Source organism: Peromyscus maniculatus, chromosome 15 (assembly GCF_049852395.1).
Source record: "Peromyscus maniculatus bairdii isolate BWxNUB_F1_BW_parent chromosome 15, HU_Pman_BW_mat_3.1, whole genome shotgun sequence".
NCBI lineage: Eukaryota > Metazoa > Chordata > Mammalia > Rodentia > Cricetidae > Peromyscus > Peromyscus maniculatus.
Genome location: NC_134866.1, coordinates 6,986,930 through 7,012,796, shown reverse-complemented (window position 1 = coordinate 7,012,796; position 25,867 = coordinate 6,986,930). Strand labels below are relative to the sequence as shown.

The 25,867-nt window shown below is 38.7% G+C and overlaps 1 protein-coding gene across 2 annotated transcripts; it reads left to right on the top strand.

Annotated features, from left to right (window-relative positions):
- The first annotated feature begins 3,995 nt into the window (after positions 1–3,995).
- Positions 3,996–25,208, top strand: LOC143268730 (uncharacterized). 2 transcript variants are annotated; one of them, XM_076552255.1, is made up of 4 exons: positions 3,996–4,100; positions 16,968–17,094; positions 17,584–17,679; positions 18,552–25,208. In XM_076552255.1, the coding sequence occupies exons 2-4, from the start codon at positions 17,061–17,063 to the stop codon at positions 20,231–20,233; spliced, it is 1,812 nt and encodes a 603-aa protein (XP_076408370.1). In that variant the 5' UTR covers positions 3,996–4,100; positions 16,968–17,060; the 3' UTR covers positions 20,234–25,208. The 2 variants fall into 2 exon arrangements, with proteins under 2 accessions (XP_076408370.1, XP_076408369.1); XM_076552254.1 differs by lacking the exon at positions 3,996–4,100 and adding an exon at positions 4,907–5,149.
- Positions 25,209–25,867: the final 659 nt, after the last annotated feature.

Here is a 25,867-nt window from a genome sequence, read left to right as displayed (position 1 = left end):
ATTTTGCAGTTACAAAGAAAGGGCCAATTACTTTAGTACTTATCTTGAAAGGTAATCTTATAAGGAATCTTAAAGGATCACAAGTCTAAACTTTTTTTTTTTTTTTTTCTTTTTGGTTTTTCGAGACAGGGTTTCTCTGTGTAGCTTTGCGCCTTTCCTGGAGCTCACTTGGTAGCCCAGGCTGGCCTCGAACTCACAGAGATCCACCTGCCTCTGCCTCCCGAGTGCTGGGATTAAAGGCGTGCGCCACCAACGCCCGGCTAGTCTAAACTTTTATATATGAAAAAGAATCAGCCAGTTCTACTTTAAATCTTTAGGGTACATATCCATTCATCAACAATTTTTTATATCAGGAGATTGAGGGCAAAAATGGGTATAAGAAATTAATCATCACCTTTGGTCATCAACCAATCATAGCAAGAAAGGTGCATCAGTTAGTAATAATTGGGCTGCTTTGTTTTTATTCCCTGACCTTAAAGAATTCCACATTCAACTATGTGCCTTTCTAAAACTTTAGATTATCTTCTTGGGTTTTTCACCTCAAAGCTATTTGGCAAAAAAGTCTTAGCTTAACTTTAAGTTATTTTAAAAGTTTTGTTTCACCCATGATGCACTCTAAAACCTGTGAACACATCTCCCAACATTAAGGTAAAAAAATTTTAAGCTAGCTGGGCTAACTAGGACTCAATTGTTTTCTTAATCATTAACCTAAGCCACAGTCTATATGGCTCCTCAATAGAAACTTATGTGTTGTAGCAGTGTGACACTTCCTTATTTATATTTTAACTCATCAAATCTCCATTTAAACTAACATTATTATTATTATTATTATTATTATTATTATTATCATTTAGACAGTACATCTTAGGAATAAATCATCTTCATAATAATCTACAGGTAAATGCCCAGTGGAACAGGATGTTTCCATGAGATAAACATACTACATTACAGGCAGTGATGATCATGTGGGGTTCTTTTGTTTATGTAGTGGATTACATTGACTGATTTTTGTATGTGTAACTATCCCTTCATTTCTGGGACAAAGCCTACTTGGTCCTGATGTATGATTTCTTTTATGTGTTCCTAGATTGGGTTTGCAGGAATTTTATTGAAAAATTTTGCATCTATGATCATAAGGGGTGTTTGTCATTTTCTTTGTTGAATGTTTGTATGGTTTGGGTATCAGGGTGACTGTGACTTCAAAATGAATTTGGCAATGTTTCTTCTGTTTCTCTTTTGTGGGGTAATTTGAGGAGTATTGGCCTTAGCTATTCTTTGAAAGTCTTATAGAATTCTACACTAAACCCATTTGACCCTGGGTTGTTATTAGTTAGAGATACTTTCAATGACTGCTTCTATTTCCTTACCGGTTACAGATCTATTTAAATTGTTTATCTGATCTTCGTTTATCTTTGGTAAATTTTATCTATCAAGAAACTTATCCATTTCTATTAAATGTTCCAATTTTGGGAAGTATGGGTTTTTAGAAGTATGACCTAATGATTCTCTGGATTTCCATGGTGTCTGTTGTTATACCCCCCTTCTTCACTTTTTATTTGCTAATATGTATATTCTCTCCTTCTCTTAGTAAGTTTAGACAAAGATTTGTCATCTTCTGATATTCTCAAATAACCAACTTTTGCTTCATTGATTCTTTGTATTCTCTTTGTTTCTATTTTATTGATTTCAGCCCTCAGTGTGATTATTTACTGCCATATACTCCTCTTGGTTGTGCTCATTTCTTTTTCTTCTAGACTTTTCAGGTGCACTGTTAAGTTGCTAGTGTGAGATCTCACCTGGGGTATTTTTTTCAATGTAGGCACTTAGTGCTATAAGCATTCCTCCTATCATCCCTTTTGTGTGTGTCCCATAAAGTTTGGATATGTTCTGTATTCATACTCACTGAATCCTGTGGAGTCTTTAATTTCTTTCTTTCTTTATGTTTCTTTTACTTCAGAAGAGAGTTGTTCTGTTTCCATGAGTTTCTAGTCTTTCTGTTGTTTTGTTATTTTTGGAACCCAGCATTAATCTGTGGTGGTCTTGTATGATACAGGGAGTTATTTCAATTTTCTTATATCTGTTGATACTTGTTTTGAGACAAAATGTGTGACAATTTTTAGAAAGTTCCATGAGGTGCTGAGAAGAAGGTATATTATTTTGTGTTTGGGTGAAATGTTCTGTAGATATCTGTTAAGTACATTTAGTTTACAATATCTTATTTCTAGTATTTCTCTGTGTAGTTTCTGTCTTGATGAACTGTCCATTGGTGAGAGTGGGATATTGAAGCCTCCCATTATAATGTATGATTTAAGCTGTAGTAATGTTTCTTTTACAAATATGGGTGCCCTTGTGTTTGGGGTATAGATGTTAATAATTGCAACAAGTTAAATTTTTCTATGATGAGTATGAAGTGTCCTCTGTTTTGTTTTGGTTTTTGTTGTCAATTATATTAACTTTCTGTGTTTCTTATTGAATAATACGGTTACTTCTACAAACTTTGGTTTGAATTTTACACATTAGAATGCCTATACCAGCTTCTTTCTTAGGTCCATTTGCTTGGAAACTCTTTTTCCAGCACTTTACTCAGAGTTAATGTCTATCTTTGATGTTGAGGTGTGTTTCTTGCATGCAGCAGAAGGATAGATCCTCTTTCCCCATCTATTTAGTAAGTCTATATCTTATTATTGTTGCATTGAGTCCATTTTTTTCTGTTTTCTTTATTATGTAGCAGGGCACTTCCTTTTCTGCTCCAATCTATTTGGTTTTCAATATGGTTCTTGAACCTTTCTAGGTACTCCTTATGTTAGGAAAATTTTTTCTATGGTTTTGTTTAAAATATTTTCTGAGTCTTTGAGCTGTGAATATTCTTCTATTTCTATTATGCCTGGGTTTTGTCTTTTCATAATGACCCAGATTTCCTAGATGTGTTGTATCAAGAATTTTTTGATTAAACATTCTCTTTCATTAATGTATATATTTCTTCTATTATATCATCAATGTCTGAGATTCTCTCTTCCATCTCTTGCATCCTGTTGGAGAAGCTTGCCTCTGTAATTCCTATTCACTTACTTAGATTTTTTATTTCTAGAATTCCCTCAATTTGTGTTTTCTATATTGCTTCTATTTTCTCTTTCTGGCGGTCTTGAACAATTTTATTCATTTCCTTCAGCTGTTTATTATTTTCTTGGCTTTCTTGAAGGTATTTATTCATTTCCTCCAATTTTTTATTTGCTTTTCCTCAATTTCCTTAAGAAATGTATTCATTTTTTCTTTAGTGAACTCAATCATCTGCATAAAGCTGTTTTTCAGGTCTTTTTCTTGTGCTTTGGCTATGTTGGATTATTTAGGGCTTGATGTAGGAGGATAGATGTGCTCTGATGGTGATATGTTGCCTTGGCTGTTGTTGACTTTGTTCATATCATGAATGTAGGCATCTGAGTTTATGGTGATTATAGATCTAGATACAGGTTTCTCAATTTGTCTTTGTTGGATGAGTGTTTTGTTCCTTGGTTTCTGTTTTCTCTATGGTCTTGTGGCAGTTGTAGCCTGTGGTTGAGCAGGGAGGGTGGAGGATCTTCAAGTACGTTGGACTTGACTTCTGGTATTTGGATTGCCCTCTTGTCTAGAAGGCAATCTTTGAGTTTGGGGCTGGGACAGGGTGAAGAGGAGTGGTGGAGTAATTGTAGATATGGTAGAGGCACCGAGAAATTGTGTGGGGAGGCCCATTGTCATGTGGCCTACCTGGAGACTTCTGGTTACAAATTTGGACTCATGGTCACAGGAACTTGATACACTTCATCAACATTGACCAACATCTCCAGGCACTTTTCACTTTGCCTATTGGTAAGAATCATCCAAGATCATGGCAACAAGGTTGTAGATGGAGAGACTAATGCAGCACCAGCACAAGCATAAAGAACTGATATATGACTTTGTTCACCCAAAACCCAGGTTTTCACATTGTTCTTCCCTGTTCTGCCCCCCTTACAGGTATATCTTCCCTTCTCTAGCTACACACTACAGTGTGATCCCAGGAGCTGTGCCCCTCCCCTTGGGAGAGGTGCAGAGGAGGAAAGTATTTGCTCAGAGAACACCTGGTGGTGAGTACTTGCCAGAGTTTGTGAAAGCCAGGGATAAATGGGTGAGGTGGTTGTGGACACAAAATTTATATTTATTGCACAGGTTAAAGGTGTGAACAAATAATTTAAAAGCTGATGAAAAAGATCCTCAGATGGATTCTGAAAGTTCATTGAAAGTAAATGTCAGAGTTCCATAGTTTCCACTGTGTTCAATGATTTTAAACATCTCTGTGGTCCTGACCCATGTCCTTCACTGTATGGATTCCCATGTTCATATGAACCCTATTCCAGCTGTGGAGTCTGGCCATGTGTGACTCACACTGTGTGTCAGCACAGGAGAACAAGGATTATTCATTTCTTTGTGTTACTGTATATTAAACCAAAGCCACCTTCATTATAGCCAAGTGCTTTACCCTAAGCTAGGCCCCCTGTCCATTCTCTACATTGTGTTTAGATACCATCCGTCTATAAATTGTCCTTGCTAGTCTTGTTTTCTGATTCTTCTGTCTTTAGTGCCTGAGACTGGATGAGAGGCAGGGTCACCAAGGTTGGTTTCAAGAAGCATCTTGAGGAGATGATGCTCAGTCCTGCATTAGGTTTCTGGTTCTTTATTTTTAAGTAACACAGATAAATGAGTTTTCATGCGGTAGTTAAGGTCGCATAACAAGTAGAACTGAGCTTTAAAATCACAACTTTTTAGCAAAAATAACAAGAAAACGTAATAAAAACATTACTGTGAAAGGCTCGGCTCACAGGCTAACATCGGGTGCTGAGATTGCAGGGCTGCAACAGCCCGAATCCCCTGGGGCTGTCCCTGCACTCAAGCCTGTTTCCTTCCAACTTGATCTGCACACAGCTGGACAGGAACCCAGGCACTGCACAAATAAATCACTTTCCTGTGTTCCTGGAAGTCCTTCGCTCTGACTTGTGGGAAATGTAGTTCCGACCACGACGACATCACAAGAAGGGGCTGTGGATACCGAACTTCCGCGTCAGTCTTCAAACTTAGCTTCTCCCCAAAGTTAGGCGAGTGCCCTGCTCGGCACTGGGCTTGCATCTCTGACATGGAGGTTGGTGCAAGGTGCAGCGCCGTCCTGCAGATCTGAGGGACTGTGCACGGTGGCGGGTCCGGCGCAGAGGGAGGGAGCTGACTTGGGCTGGTTGGGAGGCAGGAGAAGCTGACCTGGGGGTGCTGTGCTGACCTAGGCTGGGCCACTGCACCTGGGTGCAGGTTTGTCAGGGGAGGGGGCATCATGCCAAAGCCACATGCTGTGAGTGTCCAGTCTATTAGGACAACCTGCTGCTGCCCGTGTCCACCTGTGCTTCTGGGACTGGAGGGCTGGCTCAGTAGTCAAGGGGTGGAGAAGGTTACTGGTGCCTCACGAGGTGATGAGAGCTCACTTTCTTGCTTTGCTGGGGAAACATGCTCTCCCTAAGTGGCCCTTGCTCACATCGATGTTGTGAGATTTCTGAGGACTTTAGAACACGTGGACATCTAGCGCCTGCCTAGGCTGGCCTAGTATGCTTGGTTTGATCTTGCAGAGGTTTCTAAAGTTCCTAGTTTCCAGGGACAGAGTCCTGTAAGGGCGATTGTTGTATGGGATATTAATTCCTTTTCCTTTGGAATGAATTGTTAGATTTATGAATTTCTCTGGAGGAATAGGAATGTCTACTATACAATCCTGTGACCTGAATCGTCACATTAATACACCTGTATTACCACAGAATAATCTTGTAATTGGTATAACCCGCCTTTGTACAATCCACTGAATTACAGATTTTACACTGCAGAGTCAAATATACTAGAGAGTAATATTGCATCCAATTCCATTTGAGACTGTGTGACGTCAGATATTTTGGACTCCTCAGATGTGAGAGAGGACTTAGTGTGATGAGAGAAATGGACCTCATGATTGACAGAAGGGGCCTTGACTATCTCTGAACGGGAAGGGGAGAAACGGCCCTGCTGATCTGGTGGGCTTTGTACATTGTTCTCTCTGGTCATATGCTTTTCTTCTATTTCTTCACTTTATAGACATGTCTAAACTCCCTTAAACATACTCTGTCACTGAGTGTGGTCCACTGATGCTCCCTGAATAGTTCTAGAATGATTTACCCAAGTTTTTTTTTTTTGTTTGTTTTTTTTTTACTATGATAGAGAAAATAAAAGATGAATTTGGAAGGCTGTAGCTCACTCAGCTTCCTGTGATTTGCATGTAGTAGGTTCCTGTCACTGCAAAACCTTAGCTCTCATCTTAAAGGGAAAGAGACAGTTTAGTCTGGAGCCATTTTTGTGGCCATTAGCTGGAAACACAGATTTAGATTACCCCAAATTCCATGCTCCAACATGCATGTAGTTACATGGGTTTACAGAATAAAGAATGTCATTAATCAAAGCAAGTTTAAAATACATTGGTGTGTACCCCAGAGAGGCAGGGACTATGAGATGGTGGCGGTGGGGGGTGGTATTCTATCTGCTTAAGATACTATCTGGCATTGTTGGCTTTTGGATTTATCGAAGCTAATGTTCTGCCAAGTCAGTGGATTCTAAAAGTTCCTTTATCTATTGTCATCGGCAATTTGGTCCACTACACAGTTATGGAAGGAATGAATGTTTCTGAAGGGTAAAAGTAGCCCAAGGTAAGGCAATTACTCTCTGAACCTGCAAAATTCCAGTCTCTCCACAGTTCTGAAATTCCACATGGTCCATCAGTCTCTGCAGACACAGACTCCTTCCAAGAGTTTTTTCACTCACAACCAGACAATCCTCTTATCAGTAATTTTCCTTCACGGCCCCTCCCCCATCTCATGTGCTGTTGCATATATCACCCTCTTCAGTCTAACCAGTGTTTGTGCTGGAGACTGGCTTATGATATTGAAGTCTTCTCTTAGGAAACATGGGTTTCAAACCACTTTGTCCTATCTACTAGAATTCTCAGTGGGTTTCTAACCATACATAAAATAATAGACACTTCCTAGTTAATGTTTCTAAACTGTAGGGAAAATAGTAACATTCTGTGTCGTAGGAAAAACACATTGCCTTGTACAACAAAACAGCTTCCTTATGATGCATAGACAATACAGCACCATGATCGTGTGAAACCTACTGGCCCCAGGTATTTACATATATTTGGAATTAAGCCTTTGCTGTTGCACATCCCTGTCATCTCTGACTTTCAAGGAAGACACAAGAAACACTTTCAAGGAAGAATCAGGAAACCCAGGGTTCAAAGTCACCCTCTGCTGCATAGCAAATTCAAGGCGAGCCTAGGCTCCATAAGAACCATGTTTTAGAAAAGATTCTTAAAAACACATTTAATGGGTGTGGTGGTTGAAGGGTCTTTCTTTTCTCCGGTGTGTATTTTGGCATTCTTGTCAGCTGTTAAATGGCTGAAGTTATATGTGCTCATGTTTGGGTCTTTGATTTTGTTCCATTGGTCTAGTCTACATGTCTCTTGTCTGAAAGTGCCATCTTGTTTTCATTGCTATGTCTCTATAATATATCTTGAAATCTGGAGTAGTCTTTCTATAATTGTTCTTTTTTTCAGGGTTGTTTTGCCTATGTGGGGTTCTTTCGTGATTCTGTATTAACTGTATGATACTGTTCATTTCTCTGAAAAATTAGATGGGAATTTTGAATGTGATTGCATTGAATCTGTTAATTGATTTTGGTAAAGTGATCATTTTTCCCAATATTAATTTTACCAACCCCTTAGCATTGGATGTCTTTCTGTTTTTTAATGTTGTTGTCCATCACTTTCTTCATTTGTTTAAAGTTTCCCATGTAAAAGGCACTCACCTCCTTGATTTGTTACATTTCCAGACATTTTATGTTCTTTTGATGCTTTTGTGAATGGGTCTATGCTCATTATCTCTTTCTCTGTATGTTTGTTATTTATGTATAGAAAAACTTTAATTGGTACAAGCCGATTCTTCTGCCACATTGCTGAATTTGTACGTATTTCTAGAAGGTTTCTAGTAGAACTTTTGAGATTATTTTTGTATAATATAATGTCATCCACAAATAGGCACATTTTTGCCCTCTTGACTTATTGATCCAACCCATGCCTCTAGCACAATATTGCAAAAGGATATGGATAGTGTATAACTGTGTCTCCCTACTTACTTCAGTTGATCAATTCCCATTTTCCTCATTTAGGATGATTTTGGCTGGATGTTTTCTCATATATTGATTTTATTAGTTGAGATATGTGCCCTCTAGTTCTCCATTCTCTAGCACTTTTATCATGAAAGCATTTTAGAGTTTGTTCAAGACATTTTTGGTATCTGTTGGGAAGATCATGCAATTTTTTTTTTTTTTGTCTTTCGACTATTTACATGGTTTATTACATTTCTTCTCTTGTGTATGTTTGAAACATCCCTGCATTTCAGGGGTAAGCCAACTTGATCATGATAGATGACCTTTTTAATGTGTGCCTATGTTCTCTTTGCAAGTTCTCTTTGAATCTGTGTTCATTATTGTTATTATCCCCTAGTGTTTCTTTATTGGAGAAATTATTTTGGCCACTCCACGTAGTTAAAAGGATATTTATTTAATGGCGTAACTCACAAATTAAGTAATGGGTAGGCCGCAGGGTCTGGGGAAGGTGTAATGCAGTCCAGTGGTGTTCTCCGGAGCTCTGCACAGTCAATCTCCACCAGTCAGCGTTCCGCACAGAGAGAGCGCCCAGAGAGAGCCCTAGCCCATCCAGCTCTCGGGTCCCCAGGTGCCTCCCCTCGCCCCGCCTCGTAGGCGTGACAGTTGCCAGAGTCTCAATGGGGGTTGGAACTTCCAGAACCAAGCTGGAATGGCTACCCACTACATTTCTTGGTTGTTGTTTTGTCTTTATGTGATTTTGTTATTAAGAACCATACAGGCTTCACAGAAGTCGTTTGAGTATGCTCCTTCTGTTTCTTTTTTTAATATTTGAAGAATTATTACCTGTAAATCTTTGAATGTCTGTGAGAATTCTGTAGTGAATCCATCTGGGCATGGAATTATTTTTTTTATCTGGAAGACTTTTTATTACAATTTCAGTCTCCCCATTTGTTTTGGGTCCATTTGGGCTGTTAAGTTCTTCTTTAATTTTGTTCATTTATATATAAAAATATGTATGAATGAAAATGAAATCACAACAAGACTACCATCTGGAACCTGTTGAAATCAACCCTATGGGCAAAGATTGTAGCTCTAATTGCCTACATGAAAATATGAGGAAGAGCACCAAAAATGGTTGAATTATACAATAAAAATAGTTGGGAAAAACAAGAACAAACCTAATCCAAACCCAGTTGATGATGAAAAACAAGAAAATCAGAAGAGAAATTATTGAAATTAAATCAAACAAAAAGACACAAATGATCAACAAATTCGCATCAGATTCATTAAGAAGATAAGTAAGATTGAGTGACTCTTGTTACAACTAGCCAAAAGAAAGAAGACCACATTAACAGAATCACACATGAATATGGAGATATTAAAACAAATACCAAAGAAATTCAGGGTATAATAAGAGAATATTTTGAAAACCTGTTCTATTCCATTGGAAAACATAAAATACATCACCAGCAACTATGTGGCAGCTCACAGCTGTCTGTAACTCCAGTTCCGCAGGGATCTAATACCTTCACACCAATGCACATAAAACAAACTTCAATAAATTTTTTACAAAAGGACATTATTTAAATGTGTTTCTTGGGGATAGAAAAAAGATGGATTTTGTTTCTTGATTCATTCACCCAGCCTTTGTCCTTTGATGGCACAATGGAAGGCATTAGTTGTTCTGATATGTGATTGTTAATTGTCATTGTGTTGCTTATTTTTGATGTTGTTTGTGTTTTCACTGGCCTTGGTGTGTTAGGAATTTTGGCTTTGTCTTAGTTAGGATTTTATTGCGGTGAAGAGATACCATGATCATGGCAACTCTTATAAAGGAAAACATGTAATTGGTGCTGGCTTACAGTTTCAGAGGTTTAGTTCATTATTGTCATGGCAGGTGGCTTGCAGGCAAACATGGTACTGGAGAAGGAGATGAGAGTTCTCCATCTTCATCCTCAGGCACCAAAAGCAACTGTGTGCCACATTGGGTGTATTTTGAGCACAGGAGACCACAAAGCCCACCCCCACAGTGACACACTTCCTCCAACAAGGCCATGTCTATGCCAACAAGGCCACACTGCCTAATAGTGCCACTCCCTAACGGGGATGTCTTAGTTATACTTACTTTTCTTCATTTTTTGTTTTCTTTCTTGTTTTTTTCAAGACAGGGTTTCTCTGTGTAACAGCCCTAGCTGTCCTGGAACTAGCTCTATAGACCAGGCTGGCCTCAAACTCAGAGATCACCTGCCTCTGCCTTGCAAGTGCTGGAATTAATGGCATGTGCCACCACCACCTGGCTAGTTATGGTTTCTATTGCTGTGAAGAGACACCATGACTGTGGCAACTCTTATAAAGAAAAACATTTTATGGGATGGCTTACATTTTCAAAGGTTTAGTCCCTTATTATTATGGTATGACATGGTGACGTGCAGGCAAACGTGGTGCTGGAGAAGTACCTTGGAGCCCTACATCTTCAGGTAACAGGAAGTAGTCTGTCTCACTGGGTGTGGCTTGAGCATATATAAGACCTCAAAGCCCGCCTCCACAGTGACACACTTCAAACAACACCACACCTACTCTAACAAGGCCACACCTCCTAATAGTTCTACTCCCTTTGGGGGGCATTTTCTTTTAAGCTACCACATTCCATGCCCTAGCACCCAAAGGCTTGTAGTCATATAAAAATGCAAAAATACATTCAGTCCAACTTCAAAAGTGCCCGTAGTCTATAACAGTCTTATATTTATTTTAAAGTCAAAGTTCAAAGTCTCTTCTGAGATTAATGCAATCTCTTAATGTAATCCCCTATAAAAACCAAAACCAAAACCAAAAGCAGATCATATACTTACAACATATAATGGCATAGGATATAAATCACCATTCTAAAAGATAGGGTAGGTAGGAAAGTGAGGAAATACTGGACCAAAGCAAGACCAAAAGCCAGCTGGGCAAACTCCAAACTCTGCATCTCCATGTCTGATGTCAAAACATTCTTCAGATCTCCATTTCTTTTCAGCTTTATTGACTACAACATACTTCTTTCTCTTGGGCTGGTTCCACTCCCTGTTAGCAGCTCTCCTCAGCAGGTATCCCATACCTCTGGCATCTCGACATCTTGGGGTCTCCAAGGCAATCCAGGAGTAGCAAGAATCTTAGAAGGTCTTATTAATAAAATCAAACCTGAGCCAGGTATTGGGGTGAAATCTGGAAGATCAGAGAGACAGAACAAGCCACAGCTATCTCACCTTGCCAGCTCCTCAGCTGGTCCTGTTTTCTCAGACTGGAAGCCTCTTGAGTCCTCATCCAGAATGAATCTCAGCTGAACTGCTGCTCAAAAGCCTGAAAACTGAACCAGCCAAATGCTTCTAGTTTCTGGTCCTCACCCCTTATATATCTTTCTGTTTTCTGCCTCACTCCCTAGGATTAAACGTTCATTTTCTGGGATTAAAGGTGTGAGTCACCATGCCTGGCTGTTTCCAATGTGGCCTTGAACTCAGAGAGATCCAGAGGGGTTTCTGCCTCTGGAATACTAGGATTAAAGGCGTGTGCTACCACTGACTATCCTCTATGTTTAATATTGTGGCTGTCCTGTTCTCTGACCCCAGATAAGTTTATTAGCATGCACAATATTTTGGGGAACACAATACCACCACATCTAGGCTTCACCTTCCCAGCATCCTGCATCAGTATTTTTTTGTTGGGACTACCAGCTCACACATAACAAAATAGAGACTTATTATTAATTATGAAAACTCGGCTTATAGTTTAGGATTATCATAATTAGCTCTTATAACTTAAATTGATTCATTTATCTTAACCTTCTATCACATGGCATTACTTCTCTTCCATCTCCCACCTCCTGTTTCCTCTCTGTGTCTCTTAATGTGTCTTGCACACCTGGATTCATCTTCCTCTTCTCTCTCTGCCTAGAAGTCCCATCTAAATCTCCTGCCAAGCTATTGGCTGTTCATCTCTTTATTATATATCTTCAAACAGTGTACAAACATCCTACAACATTTCCCCCTTTTTGTATAAATAAAAGGGAAAAATTTTTAACTCTAACACAGTAAATCTATATACAATAAGAACAATTAGCAGGTAAGAATGAAAAAATTGGAAAAAAAATACTCCATTATCTATCCTGTCTTGGTGAGTTCAAAGTTTTGTACCTAATTCACTTTTTATCATAACTTGTGTTACCAACCTAGAATATCTTTTTAGACCTAAAAACATTGTCTTAGATAAAAACTTACTCTTTGATGTTTCTCAACCTTATAAACTTAATGCCTTTTATGTAAGTTTTCTTCTTAATTTGATAAAAAAGATCTGTATAACTATCTAGTTTTCAATGTCCATCAGAGAACTGAGAAGGATATAATATTACCCAATTAAACAAGAAGTGTAGAGAAAGCAACTTCCAAAGTTATAGAAACAACAGAGACATCTGGCTTCCTGGGCAGTAATCCAAGGTTCCTCTGCAATGTTAGGGCATCCATCTTCAGCCTACAAGCCTAGGATATCTGATAGACTTTTTGCAAAATAGGAATTTTTGAAGGAATGTTTCACCTTGTCTTGTCAAAGTTTGGCAACCTCCTTTTCTGTATCCTTGTACAATTTGGACAGCATACTGTCAACACTCAAGGCAAGGGCAGTTTCTTGCCCAAATGACTAGCTTTGCCCTATTGAAAGCAAACTCCACATAGAGTATGTATGGAGGATACATATAGAGGATGCCTATCCTCCCTTTTTAAGTAAATTTGTGCTGTCAGGAGTAGACATGCCTCACTGTCACGAAAAGCCTTAGGTTATTAAAACATTTTAAATGGCATATTCTGTAGGTGTTTGAAGTGTTTGAAGACCATTTGTTTATTGGAAATATATCTCTCTTTGACCTTGAAAACATACCTAACATGACTATAAGTATGATTGTTATAGGTGACTAACTACTAACCTGTATATCTTTATTATCCTAAATAGCTTTCAAGGACTAGTGCTGTGGAATAATCCTCTTGTACACTGTAAAGATTTGTCACTGGAATTGGTTTAATAAAATGCTGATTGGCCAGTAGCCAGGCAGGAAGTATAGGTGGGGCTTCCAGACTCGGAGAATTCTGGGAAGAGAAAGGGCAGAGTCAGGAGTAGCTAGCCAGATGCAGAGGAAGTAAGATGAGAATGCCACATTGAGAAAAGCTACCAAGCCATGTGGCTAAACGTAGATAAGAATTATGGGTTAATTTAAGCATACCAGCTAGTTAGTAATAAGCCTGAGCATTTATAATTAATATTAAGCCTCCAAGTCAATAATTTGGGAAGCGACTGCTGGGTATTTGGGAGTTGTTGGGGGGACAGAAACTTCTGCCTATAGACTGGAACTTTACATTACATTTTTGAGTGAGCTGTATGGGTACAATACCTTAAACAAAAATAAAAACTTATATACAGTATAACAAAAGTAACCTTAAATTGGTATCAATATACAAAAATACCAATGTAAAATATTTGAAATTAGTGGTTGTTCAAAAGTAGACTCAACAATCTACCCTTTTATCCCTTCATTTCTATACCAAATCCCCCACTTTTCCCTTCAGAAACATATCCCAGAATCTAAGCTCCTTTGTTTGTTTGTTTTTCCTGACAATGACCAGTAGCAACTTGTTACCAACCACCCTATATGATGACACACATCCATAACCCACCAAATGACCAAAGATTACCCACCCCACCTCTTGGGAATGTGGGTATTGTGTTCTCTAGGATGCTTCCTATTGTCTGGGAGCAACAGCATCTCTAGACAACAGTGAGAAAATTGGGATAATGGTCACATCCTAGGAGAGCTAGCTGTATTATTTCATGTTTATTCTCTGTGAGGGGAAAGTGTAGAGCTTATCTGAAGTCTTGGTTGGAGTAGTCTTTGAGGCCAGACCATCTCAGCCAGCAGCATTGAAACTGTTCTGGATGTAGAATTTTGAGGAAACTGCAACAGAAGTATTCTAAGAGACTGGAACACCTGGACTACTTGTCTTCATTGGTGTCTGGTCCTTTTTCTTCTGAAAACACATGAACTCTTAAAGGTTACACACACTTATCACACACACACATGTTTGTATATGTACATAAATATGTGTGAGTGTATATTAACACAAGTATGGAATGTATGGTGTGCACAAGTCATCTAAAGATTTTTTTTTTGTTCTCTGAGCAGATAAAAGGCATCTGTTAACTTTCTAAGTCTGTTTGGATTATATAAGCAAACCTCTATCCATGCCACATGAAAGGATGGCGTCTAGTAATAAGTCTCTATGACTCTGTAGCCAATAAAATTTATCATGTCTTATCCAGTCTCAGAGCTGTTCCCATGTAGAGGGAATTGGCATGTACATCACCTGTCTTGTAGTTTTTCTTGTTTTTTTTTTTTCTCTTCATGTCTGTAACCAAGGTCTTCAGGAGGTCTCCCCCAATCAAATCTGATCTTCATGAATTTTTGCCAAGAACCATTACTTATTTCCTGTGGAAACAAAGATATAACCTCTCCTCCAGTGCAACATATTTTCTGTCTTCTATTTTGAAGTTAAGACATTCCTAAAATATATAGGTTGTTTTAACTTAGCAATTTCTGCTATCCAATGTCACTCAGCTACTGCAATTCATTTATCAGAATTTTATAAATTCAAAATTAACAAGGCACCATATAAGGTCCAAACTCCCTGTGTTATAATATTTCCTGTCCTTACATAGCTTAAATTTCTTATATTACTTTAGTCTCTCTTTAAAGACTTAAAGACAAACTAGCTGGGAAACTAGTTTCTGGAAATTTAGCTAGGTGCAAACTTGCCCTGAGGTCATTACTCCATTTAGTCCATTTCTTAATCTGTTTATCTCCTTGAACACAGGGCTTAGCAGTATTCCTCTCCCTGGTGCTCCTTTTCTCCTCAGCTTGCTACTTTTCTTTCTAAATTTGTATAAGCGTGAACATTAAAAAACACATGAAAGAGTCGATAATAGGCTGTTTAGAGATTTCCTCTGCCAGAGATATTAGTCCAAATCTCTTCACTTTAGCCCTAGGTGAACAAGGACAAAATGTAGCCACTTTCTTCACCAAAATATCACAAGAATGATCTCTAGGCAACATACTAAAATTCTTCTCCCCTGAATCTTCTTGAGCTAGGCCCCCACAGTTCATCTGATCACACTCAGCATGACTGTCTTCCATATTCTTACTAATATGGCCAGTAAGCAGAACTTAAAGCATTCAACGGTTTCTCTAATCCACAGTCCCAAGGTCCATATATCCTCAAACAATAGCATGGTCAGGCTATCTCAGCAATACCCCAGTCGCTGGTACCAACTTCAGTCTTAGTTGGGGTTTCTGTTGCTGTGAAGAGACACCACAACCACAGCAACTTTTATAAAGGAAAATATTTAATTGGGGTGGCTTACAGTTTCAGAGGTTAGTCCATTATCATTGATGGTGCAACATGGTGGTGGAGAAGTACCTGAGAGTCCTACATCTTATGCAGACAACAGGAAGTGGTCTGTCTCACTGGGTATGGCTTCAGTGTGGATGAGACCTCAAAGTCCTTGTCGACAGTAACACATTTCCTCCAACAAGAACACACTTACTCCAACAAGGCCATTTGCTCTCAAACCACTTCAGGCTTCCTATTTAATCAGGACATGGGCCAGCCTGTAGAGCATTTTCTTAATTAGTGATTGGTAGAGCATGACACAGCCTATTTTCGGAGGTGCCAACCTTGAGCTGGTGGCCCTGATTTATAAAAAAGAAAGAAAGAAAGAAAGAGGGAGGGAGGGAAGGAAAGAAGGAGAGAAAAGAAAGAAAGAAAGAAAGAAAGAAAGAAAGAAAGAAAGAAAGAAAGAAAGAAAGAAAGAAAGAAAGAAAGAAAGAAAGAAAGAAAGAAAAAGAGAGAAAGAAAGAGTTGGAGCAATCCAGTAATCAGAATGCCTCCATGGCCTCTGTATCAGCTCCTGCCTCCTGGTTCCTGTACTGTTTGAGTTCCTGTCCTCAATACCTTTGATGATGAATAGTGCTATGGAAGTGTAAACCCAATAAGCCCTTTCTTGCCCAACTTGATTTTTAGTCATGGGGTTTCATTGCTGAAATAAAAACCCTAGCTGAGGTATATCTGTATGGTTTTTTGTTTTGTTGTTTTTTTAAGATTTATTATATATACATCATTCTGTCTGCATGTGTCCTAGCAAGGCCAGAAGAGGGCGCCAGATCTCATTACAGGTGATTTTGAGCCACCATGTGGTTGCTCTGAATTGAACTCAGGACCTCTGGAAGAGCAGTCAGTGCTCTTAACCACTGAGCCATCTCTCCAGCTTAGTTGTTTTGCTATATACATCTGTAAGACATTGTTTGATCCTTTGGAACTGGAATTACAGACAGTTGTGAGCAGCCATGTTGGAATCAAAGCCAGGTCCTTTGGAAGAGCAGCCAGTTCTTGTAACTGCTGAGCTATCTCTCCAGCCCCAACATATTGTTTTATAGATGCACTCACTATTTTATGATTCTTAAAAGTGTAATATTCCTAGGAGTTTCTAGGCTCTTCTGCCATTCAATTTCCTTAATGATGAGTCCTATGTAACATCATCATAGTACATCAGAAGTATTTTAGGGTAATTACTCTACTTATATCTAAAATACTTCTATCTCTCCTCTCACTCTGGGCCTGTATCCAGAAGTATATGATGCCTTTTGTTATTTATACTCTTACTGACAATTTTACTCAACACAGTGTGTGGTACTTATTCTTTTTACTTTATTTCAGGATATACTGTCATTCTGGGATGTGGTTATTTATTTCTCTGCAGAGGAGTGGGATTGCCTGGGCCCTGCTCAATGGAAATTGTACAGAGATGTGATGTTGGAGAATTACAACAACCTTGTGTTCCTGGGTGAGGATCATTTCCATGATGTCTTCAGTGTGAAACTTCCTCCCTTTGTACAATATTTCATTTGGAGCTTGTTATTCCAACAATGAAGTTCATAGTGCTACTTTTAAGGATAATGAAGATTATTCATATACCTCAGAACTATTTCATTTCTTCCTGTATTCATAACAACCCTTCATCTTTTAAATTATCCTTTATATTAGTGCTAATATTAGAAAGTAAGTAGTATGAGCAGAGCATGTACACATTAAAGAGACTGTCACACACTTTAGTTTTATTATTTTTCCTTGTAACTAAGGGACATGAAACTCAGGATCTGCAAATCCTAAATTCTTCCTAAGCATTCCAATGTGGCTGTCATGTAACACATGAAGAGCTAATCCTCTATGATCCTTATTGTATCTTCTTATTCCGTATACACACACTCTCAGGGAGGACATGTTATTTCCCAGAAGAACACATTTACAATGTTGTTCTCTTTTCCAAAAATAGGTCTTGCTTCCTGTAAGCCATACCTGGTTACATTTCTGGAGCAAAGACAAGAGCCTTATGGTGTGAGGAGACAAGCAGCAGATGTCATGCAAGCAGGTGTGTAGGAATGAGGGGGACAGAGGACAGAGTGGACGTTCAGAGATCCAACAGAAAGCCAGACTTTCTCTTGAGCATTAATACATAGTGTTCTGGTGGAAATAATTTTTTAAGGATCTCCTTCTGTCAAAGGGGTCTATCTGTTAGATGTTTAGGATGATCTGAGTCTCATGAGCTTCATTTTTCCCTACAGTGAGGTTAGTTTGTGTTTACAGTGACAGCCAAACTCTGTTATTTCTAAGGAAACTTTAACATGGGTATTTATTTATTTTTTCCTAAGATAGGCATAAAATTTCCTGTCTTGAATCTTGAAGTGTATTATTTAATGTTATTATGGACAGTTGTCTTCTTCTGTAGCCCAACTTTGATAACTTCAAAAACCAACTCTCTCTCTAATATATATCTGTGTGTGTGTGTGTGTGTGTGTGTGTGTGTGTGTGTGTGTGTATACACATATATTTTGTATTCAGGTGTTTTTGAAGTTTGACTACTTTTATACTTTGTTTTTATGTAGTTATAAAATTTCTATATTTGTTTAGGGGGATAATTTCTAGTAGCATAATTTTGTTAAGGATGTTCTTAATTGTTGATGTTATGCTTTTCTTACATGATTGACTTTCGTTAATATTCCTTTGTTTTCATGTTAGATGTTGTCATGATCTTCTTCCTTCAATGGAAGGTTATATGATTTCCAATAATCATGTGTTTTAAATTAGGCTTTGTTAAATACAGGTATAGAAAGTTGAATGTAGCTTATTATTTATATAGGAAAATGCAACTATATATAAATGTTACTATTTTAAAAAAATAAGCACTGTAAACATAAAGAATATTTCTCTGGTTTCATTCATTTCTCAACTTCTACTCACCAGGGAAAAAATGCTACACATGCAAAGAATGTGGCAAAGCCTTTGATTGGAAATCAAAATTTAGTAAGCATCAAAGAATTCATTTAAGATTGAAACCCTACAAGTGTGAAGAGTGTCATAAGGCCTTCCGTGTCCCATCATTACTAAAGGAACACAAGAGAATTCATACAGGAGAGAAACCATACACATGTGAATTATGTGCTAAGGCCTTCCATGGTCCATCATTACTTAATAAACACAAGAGAATTCATACTAGGGAAAAACCCTTCAAATGTCAAGTAAGTGGAAAGGCCTTTCATTTTTCATCAGTACTTTCTGAACACAAGAAAAGTTATACTGGACAGAAACCCTACAAGTGTGAAGTATGTGACAAGGCCTTCCGTTTTCCTTCCTTACTTTCTGAACACAAGAGGATTCACACAGGAGAAAAACCCTACAAGTGTGAAACATGTAACAAGGCCTTCCATGCACCATCATTACTTTCTGTACACAAGAGAATTCACACAGGAGAGAAACCCTACAAGTGTGAAGAATGTGGCAAGGCCTTCCGTGTTCCATCATTACTTTCTAAACACAAAGTAATTCATACTGGAGAAAAACCCTACAAGTGTGACGTATGTGGCAAGGCCTTCCGTGCTCCATCACTACTTTCAGTACACAAGAAAATTCATACAGGTGTGAAACCATACACGTGTGAAGTATGTGGCAAGGCCTTCCATTATCCATCAATACTTTCTAAGCATAAGAGAATTCACACAGGAGAGAAGCCATACAAGTGTGAAGTGTGTGGGAATGCCTTTCGTTTCCCATCATTACTTTCTGTACACAAGAGAATTCATACTGGAGAAAAACCTTACAGGTGTGAAGTATGTGGCAAGGAATTCCATTGCCCATCATTGCTTTCTAAACACAAGAGAATTCATACAGGAATGAAGCCCTACAAGTGTGACGTCTGTGGCAAGGCTTTCCGTGCCCCATCTGTGCTTTCTGTACACAAGAGAATTCATACGGGAGAAAAACCCTACAAGTGTGAAGTATGTGCCAAGGCCTTCCGTTGTCCATCATTACTTTCTAAACATAAGAGAATTCATACAGGAGAAAAACTCTACAAGTGTGAATTATGTGGCAAGGCCTTCCATTGTCCATCATTACTTTCTAAACACAAGAGAACTCATACAGGAGAGAAACACCACAAATGTAAAGTATGTGGTCTGGCCTTCCATTGTCCATCATCACTTTCTGAACACAAGAGAATTCATACAGTTGAGAAACCCTACAAGTGCGACGTATGTGGTGAGGCTTTTAGGACTTCCCGGATTCTTTCTACTCACTTGATAACCCATTCTGGAGAGAAACCCTACAAGTGTGAAGAATGTGGAAAAGCCTTCTCTACAAAATCATACTTATGTCAGCACAAATTTACTCACAATGTGGAGAACCCTTACAAATGTAAAGAATGTGGCAAAGTGCTCAACAATACTAAAAACTTTAAGGATCACCAAAGAATTCATTCTGGAGAGAAACCCTACAGGTGTAAAGAGTGTGGCAAAGACTTCAGAAGTTCTACAGCACGTTCTAAACACCGGATAATTCATACTGGAGAGAAACGTTACAAGTGTGAAGATTGTGGCAAAAGCTATTACCAGTCTTCTGGTCTTAAGCAACATCAAAAAATTCATTTGTGACAGAAACTTCACAAGTCTGAAGAATGTGCCTAGATCGTTTGTACTCAGTAAGAACTTTTGAAATACCTGATAATTCGTACTGGACATTAATGCCACAAGTGTGAAAAATGTTGCTAACCCTTAAATAAGCTGTCCAATATTTCTCAACACATGGGAGTTCATACTGGAGTGAAATAGTGCAGATTGTAAAATGTTCATAAAATGTTTACACTTCATCAGACCATAAAAGATATAAAAAAATCGTTCTGAGTAGAAGCCCTCTAAGTGTGGGGTATGCGGTAAAGCCTTTGGAATCATTCAGCCCTTACCCACACAAAAGAATTAACAATAGAGGGCAGTCATACACATATGAGGAATACGGTGAATTTTATCTTTCAGTTAACGTCTCTAACCTCCATAGAATTCATCCCAGAGAGAAACAACGCAACTGTGAAGAGTGTGAAAATGCCTTTAAAAGCTCCTCAAACCTGAAACAAAAGGAAAGGACTTATACAGAGCAGCAATCATACAGATGTGAAGAGTATTGAGAAGGTTTGATTGATCATTCATTCCTTACTGCACACCAAGGAAATCACAGATGAGCCTCTGCAAATGGATGATCTGTGGTCAGTTGTTTAGATGTCCTTCATGCCTGTACACACATCATAGTGTTCATGTTGGTAAAGTGCACTATAAATGCTAAGATTGTGGCAAGGTCTTCACCTGGCTATCATATCAGAAGTGTTCTCCAAATTGGGTGAAACTTGATAAGCCCAAATAATTCAGAATAGTCTTCAATAATATTTCTAATCATTATCAACACCAAAGAACATATATTGATAAGCTTTGCAAATACTTATGCCCTATTTTGCTTCTGATAACCTTCACACAGATCAACTATGTAATGGTGTCTCAAGTGAGTATATGACTGGACCTCATTGACCCATGGGCATGTCTGTGAGGCATTGTCATGAATACTAACTAATGTAGATGAATCTAGACCACTGGGAGATGCCAGTGCACCTTGGATGTGCCACTCTTGGAGAGGTGATCACAGGTGTATCAGATTGCTGACTGATACCAAGCCAGAGTGATGGTAACAGAAAGCAGCATTCCACCATGGTTTCTGTTTCACCTGCAGCTCTAGAGTTCAGCTGTGTTCTGCCCTGGGTTCCATGAATGATTAAGTGCAGTCTGTGAGCTGAAATAACCCATTTTTTTCTCCTATGTAGTTGTGTGCCATGACTTTTGTCACACCAACAGAAACCAAACTGAATAAAGAATGTGGCAAGGTTTCCCACTCTTCTTTATACCTTAGTTATCATCAGAAGCTTCATATTTGAGACAATGTGACAAGGCTCTGATGTTTGTTCAACCTTAACTTTCACTAGAGCATTCACACTGGGAAAAAAAAAAAAGCCCCACTGTTACAAAGAATATTATAAAGATTTACTGATTTTTATTGGCAATTGAACACCTTAGTGTAGAGGACAACTGCAAAAGCAAATGAAACTCAAATCTAAAAAATCATATTTAAAAGAAACTACTCTAAACTCCATCAGTAGGTTATTTGACACACCTTTGTATCAGGAAATTTCCTTCATTGTAAAAACCTACAGATACAAATAATGTGGAACACTTTTAGCTTAAACTTGATTTTAATTAACCTCAAGTGAATTCATATTATGTAGAAACCTTCTGCATATGATTCTAGTAGTAACTTTGTCCAACATATGCACTTCATAAGAGTAAATGAGGTTATAGCAGAAAACATCTTGTGAAGGCAAAGAATACAGCAAAGTATTTCAACCTCCCTAACGAGTAGAGGGGAATTAGCGTAGCAGAGCAATCCTGTTCATTCGGAATGTTGGAACTTTGGAGGTATTGCTTAGAATTTATGTGACATCATTGTTTGATGTGCTGGAAAGAAACAAGTAATAGGTGTTAGAATCATGCAGTTCACTCAAGATTGATGTTATAAATAATTTGTTATTAAAACCAAATTATTATGTTGCTCAAGGTGTTGGAGATGCCACTTGTATGATTGTGGGAAATACAGGATATGAAGAAAACTACAAGCAATGAAGAGTGCATACCTAGGATATAGATTATGTGCCTTTCTGGTGAAGCTAGAGGGGTTGGGCCACATTAAGTCCTTTGAAGTCAACACCAGTGCTGCAGAAGTCTCAGATCAAAAGTGGAAGTATCAGATTGTATATTTGCCCTTCTGGATTTGGGGCTAATCCTTCTGTAGTGTGTTGTAATTATTCTGATTTAGAATTGCATGTTTGTTCTGTGTCACTGTGTGGTAGAAATAGACACTTGGTTTTTAGGTTGTAGGAGCTTATGGGTAGGAGTTTCTCTTGAGCCTCACATTAGATATGTACTGGAGATGTTTAAATGCTTCAAATTATGAAGTACATTGTAAACTTTTTAATTTAGATTCTATTTTGCATATGAGATGAATGTAAGATTGGGGACAAGAGAAGGAATATTATCATTTGATGTTGTGTAGCTGGAGCTAGCATGATCTCTTTGGGAGGAAACATGGTTGCCAACAAGACCCAAAACCTTATTTGTATCCCCAGTACCCACAAAACAGAAAGAGGGAATTACTTCTGAAGGTTGTCCTCTGACTCTTGCTTGGGCACACATACATACATACATACATACATACATACATACATACATACATACATTTATACATTTATACATACATATGTGTGTGTGCGTGTGCGTGTGTGCACGCACACACACACACACACACACACGCTAACACATAAGAAACTTAAAATATTTTCTTAAATGTGTGTTTGTGTTTTATGTAGACAAGGGGTAGAGTAATACATAAATCTCAATTGTTAACACAATGAGATGTAGAATCAAGTGAAAGGCAAGCCTTTGGCCATTCCTTTGCAGGGGTTATCTTCATTAGTTTGAGGTCAGGAGACCTGTTGACTGTGTGGATGGAAGCATATGTTTGACTGGGATCCTGGATTGTATAAGAAAGAGAGAGTACCCTGAGGGCAACCATTCATCTATCTCCCTCTGCTTCCTCCTTACTGTGGATGGAACATGGCAAGCTGCTTCAAGATTCTTTTGTTCTAACTTTCTTATCTGTGTGGTAGTTTGAATAAGAATCGCCTTCACAGGCTCATATATTTGAATTCATCATCATCAGTGAGTGGCACTGTTAGAAAAGGATTAAGAGGTGTAGATTTATTGGAGGAAGTATGTCACTGTGGGGCTGCAGTAGGGTTTGAGCTTTCAAAAAAGCAAATGCAGGCCCTTGTTTTGGCTACAGATCCAGGTGTAGATCTCTACAGCACCATGTCTATCTGCATGCCACCATGCCCCATACCAAAACGATAATCAGAGTGTAAGCAAGGCCCAATTAAATGCTTTCTTTTGTAACAGTTGTTACAATTGTGGTATCTCTCACAGCCCTAGAATACTGACTAAGGCAGAAGTTCATACCAAGGAGTAGGGTATTGCTGTGATAGGTCTGGCTATGCTTTTGTTTGGAAGAATGTGGAAAGTGTTGAGACTTTTGACTAGAAAAGTGCCTGGACACTATAAGGATGATAAAGGTCATCATCATAGGAGCATGGGAGGTAGTACTGTGGGCTATTTGAGCTGTGGGGGTCCAGCTAAAGAAGTTTTTGAGGAAAAGAATATTAATAAAGACCTAGAGTTGTTCTTGTGGCATTCTGGGGGTGTGTGTGTTTATGTTTTGTCCTTGTGCAAAAAAATCTACCTGAAGATGAATTGAAGAGTGTTTGATTAACAATTTTGGTAGAGAAGATTTCAAGACAACCTGGTATTGACTCTTGTCATGTGCTTATTAGTGTTTACTCTTATTTGTATCTTTAATGAAAAGGAGCAAGATGAGCAAAGAAAATTATAAAATGTACAGTTTGAGTAGAAAAGGAGAATCAGGAATTGTAATTCAATGGTAAAGGAGATAAAAAGTTTAAAGAAAAGCCTGATCCTAAATGGAATAAAGAGAGTAATGACTACAGGGAAAGACCTCACCCAACTTAGCTTCCAACTCATGAAAGGAAAGGAAAGCAAAGCTTATTATTAGACATGGTGGTACACACCTTTAATCACAGCACTTGGGAGACATAGACTAGGAGATTTCTGAGTTACGGGCCAACCTGGTCTACAGAACAAGTTCCAGGATAGCCAATCATAGGCAGTGGAGGTAACCAATGAAAACAGAAAGCTGGTGGAACTGTAATTGCATGAGAGGGCCATATTCCAGCCCCAGGAATCAGAAGAACTTTGTAGCTTTGGCCATATGGTTCTGGCTTTAGAGTCAAGAATACAAAAAAAGGGGGGATTCTGGAATCTCCCTCCATAGCCAAGGTAAGTTTCTGAGACTAGGTATGTGATTGGGGTGTCCCTAAAAGGAGGCCAAAGAGACAATTGTATGAAGCTGTGAAAGTAAAGCCTGGATTTCACTGGAGACCCCAAGATGGAGATGACAGAGTTTTTTGATACCTTCCAAGGAGAGCTGCTAACAGGGTGTGAAACCAAAGCAAGAGAGAGCATTGTTTTGCATTCAACAAAGCTAAAAGCAGTTGGAGATCTGAAGAGCACTTGGATATCAGATATGGAAATACAGAATTTGGAGTTGCCCTGGTGGTTTTCAGGTTGTGCTTTGGTCCAGTATTTCCTTGCTATGCGCCCTCCTCTCCCCTTTTGGAGTGGTAATGTATATTACCACTGTGTCATTGTATGGTGGAAAGATGTAATCTGCTTTTTATTTTTATTTTACAAGGGATTCCAGTCAAGAGATTGCCATGAGTCTCAGAAGAAACTTTGGACTTTGAAACAATATTGAGACTATTTTAAACTATAGGGATTTGTTGATGTAACCAACCGTCTTATTAAATAAGAAACACAGAAAAAATGTAAAAGAGAGAGCCGAGAAGTCAGAGCTCAGAGCTAAAATCTCACCCTTCCTCCTGCTGTCCCAGCTTCACGAAAAGAGACCTACTTCCTGTCGGTTTGTTTTTTTATAGTATGTTGTTCTGCCTTCTCATTGGTTGTAAACCCAAACACATGACTGCCTCGTCACTGTCTGAATGTACAGCCCCCTAGGTCTTAAAGGCATATGTCTCCAATGCTGACTGTATCCCTGAACACAGAGATCTTATGGGATTAAAGGCGTGTGCCACCACCGCCACACTCTTGCTATGGCTCTAATAGCTCTGACCCTGAACACACAGATATCTATGGGATTAAAGGCGTGTGCCACCACCGCCACACTCTTGCTATGGCTCTAATAGCTCTGACCCCCGGACAACTTTATTTATTAACATACAATCAAAATAATAATTCAGTACAATTAGATTACCACCACGGGGATTTTTGAAGTTGGACTGAATGCGTTTTTGAATTATGACATGGCTAAGGCAATGGGAGCCAGGAAGTAGAATGTGGCTGTATGAATAAGAATAACCCCCCCATAGGCTCATAGATGTGAGTGCTTGGTCAGCAGGGAGTGACATTATTAGGAAGTATTATCTTGTTGAAGTAGGTATGGTCTTACTGGAGGAAGCGTGTCACTGGGGGAAGGCTTTGGAGTATCAGGATCCCAAGGCAGGCCCAGTGACTGCATCTCTCTCTCTCTCTCTCTCTCTCTCT

Excerpts from the sequence above, each read along its gene's own strand:
- LOC143268730 (XM_076552254.1), top strand. Across the intron at positions 17,095-17,583 it reads CAACAACCTTGTGTTCCTGG|GTCTTGCTTCCTGTAAGCCA; the intron begins GTGAGGATCATT and ends TTCCAAAAATAG. Across the intron at positions 17,680-18,551 it reads AGCAGATGTCATGCAAGCAG|GGAAAAAATGCTACACATGC; the intron begins GTGTGTAGGAAT and ends TCTACTCACCAG.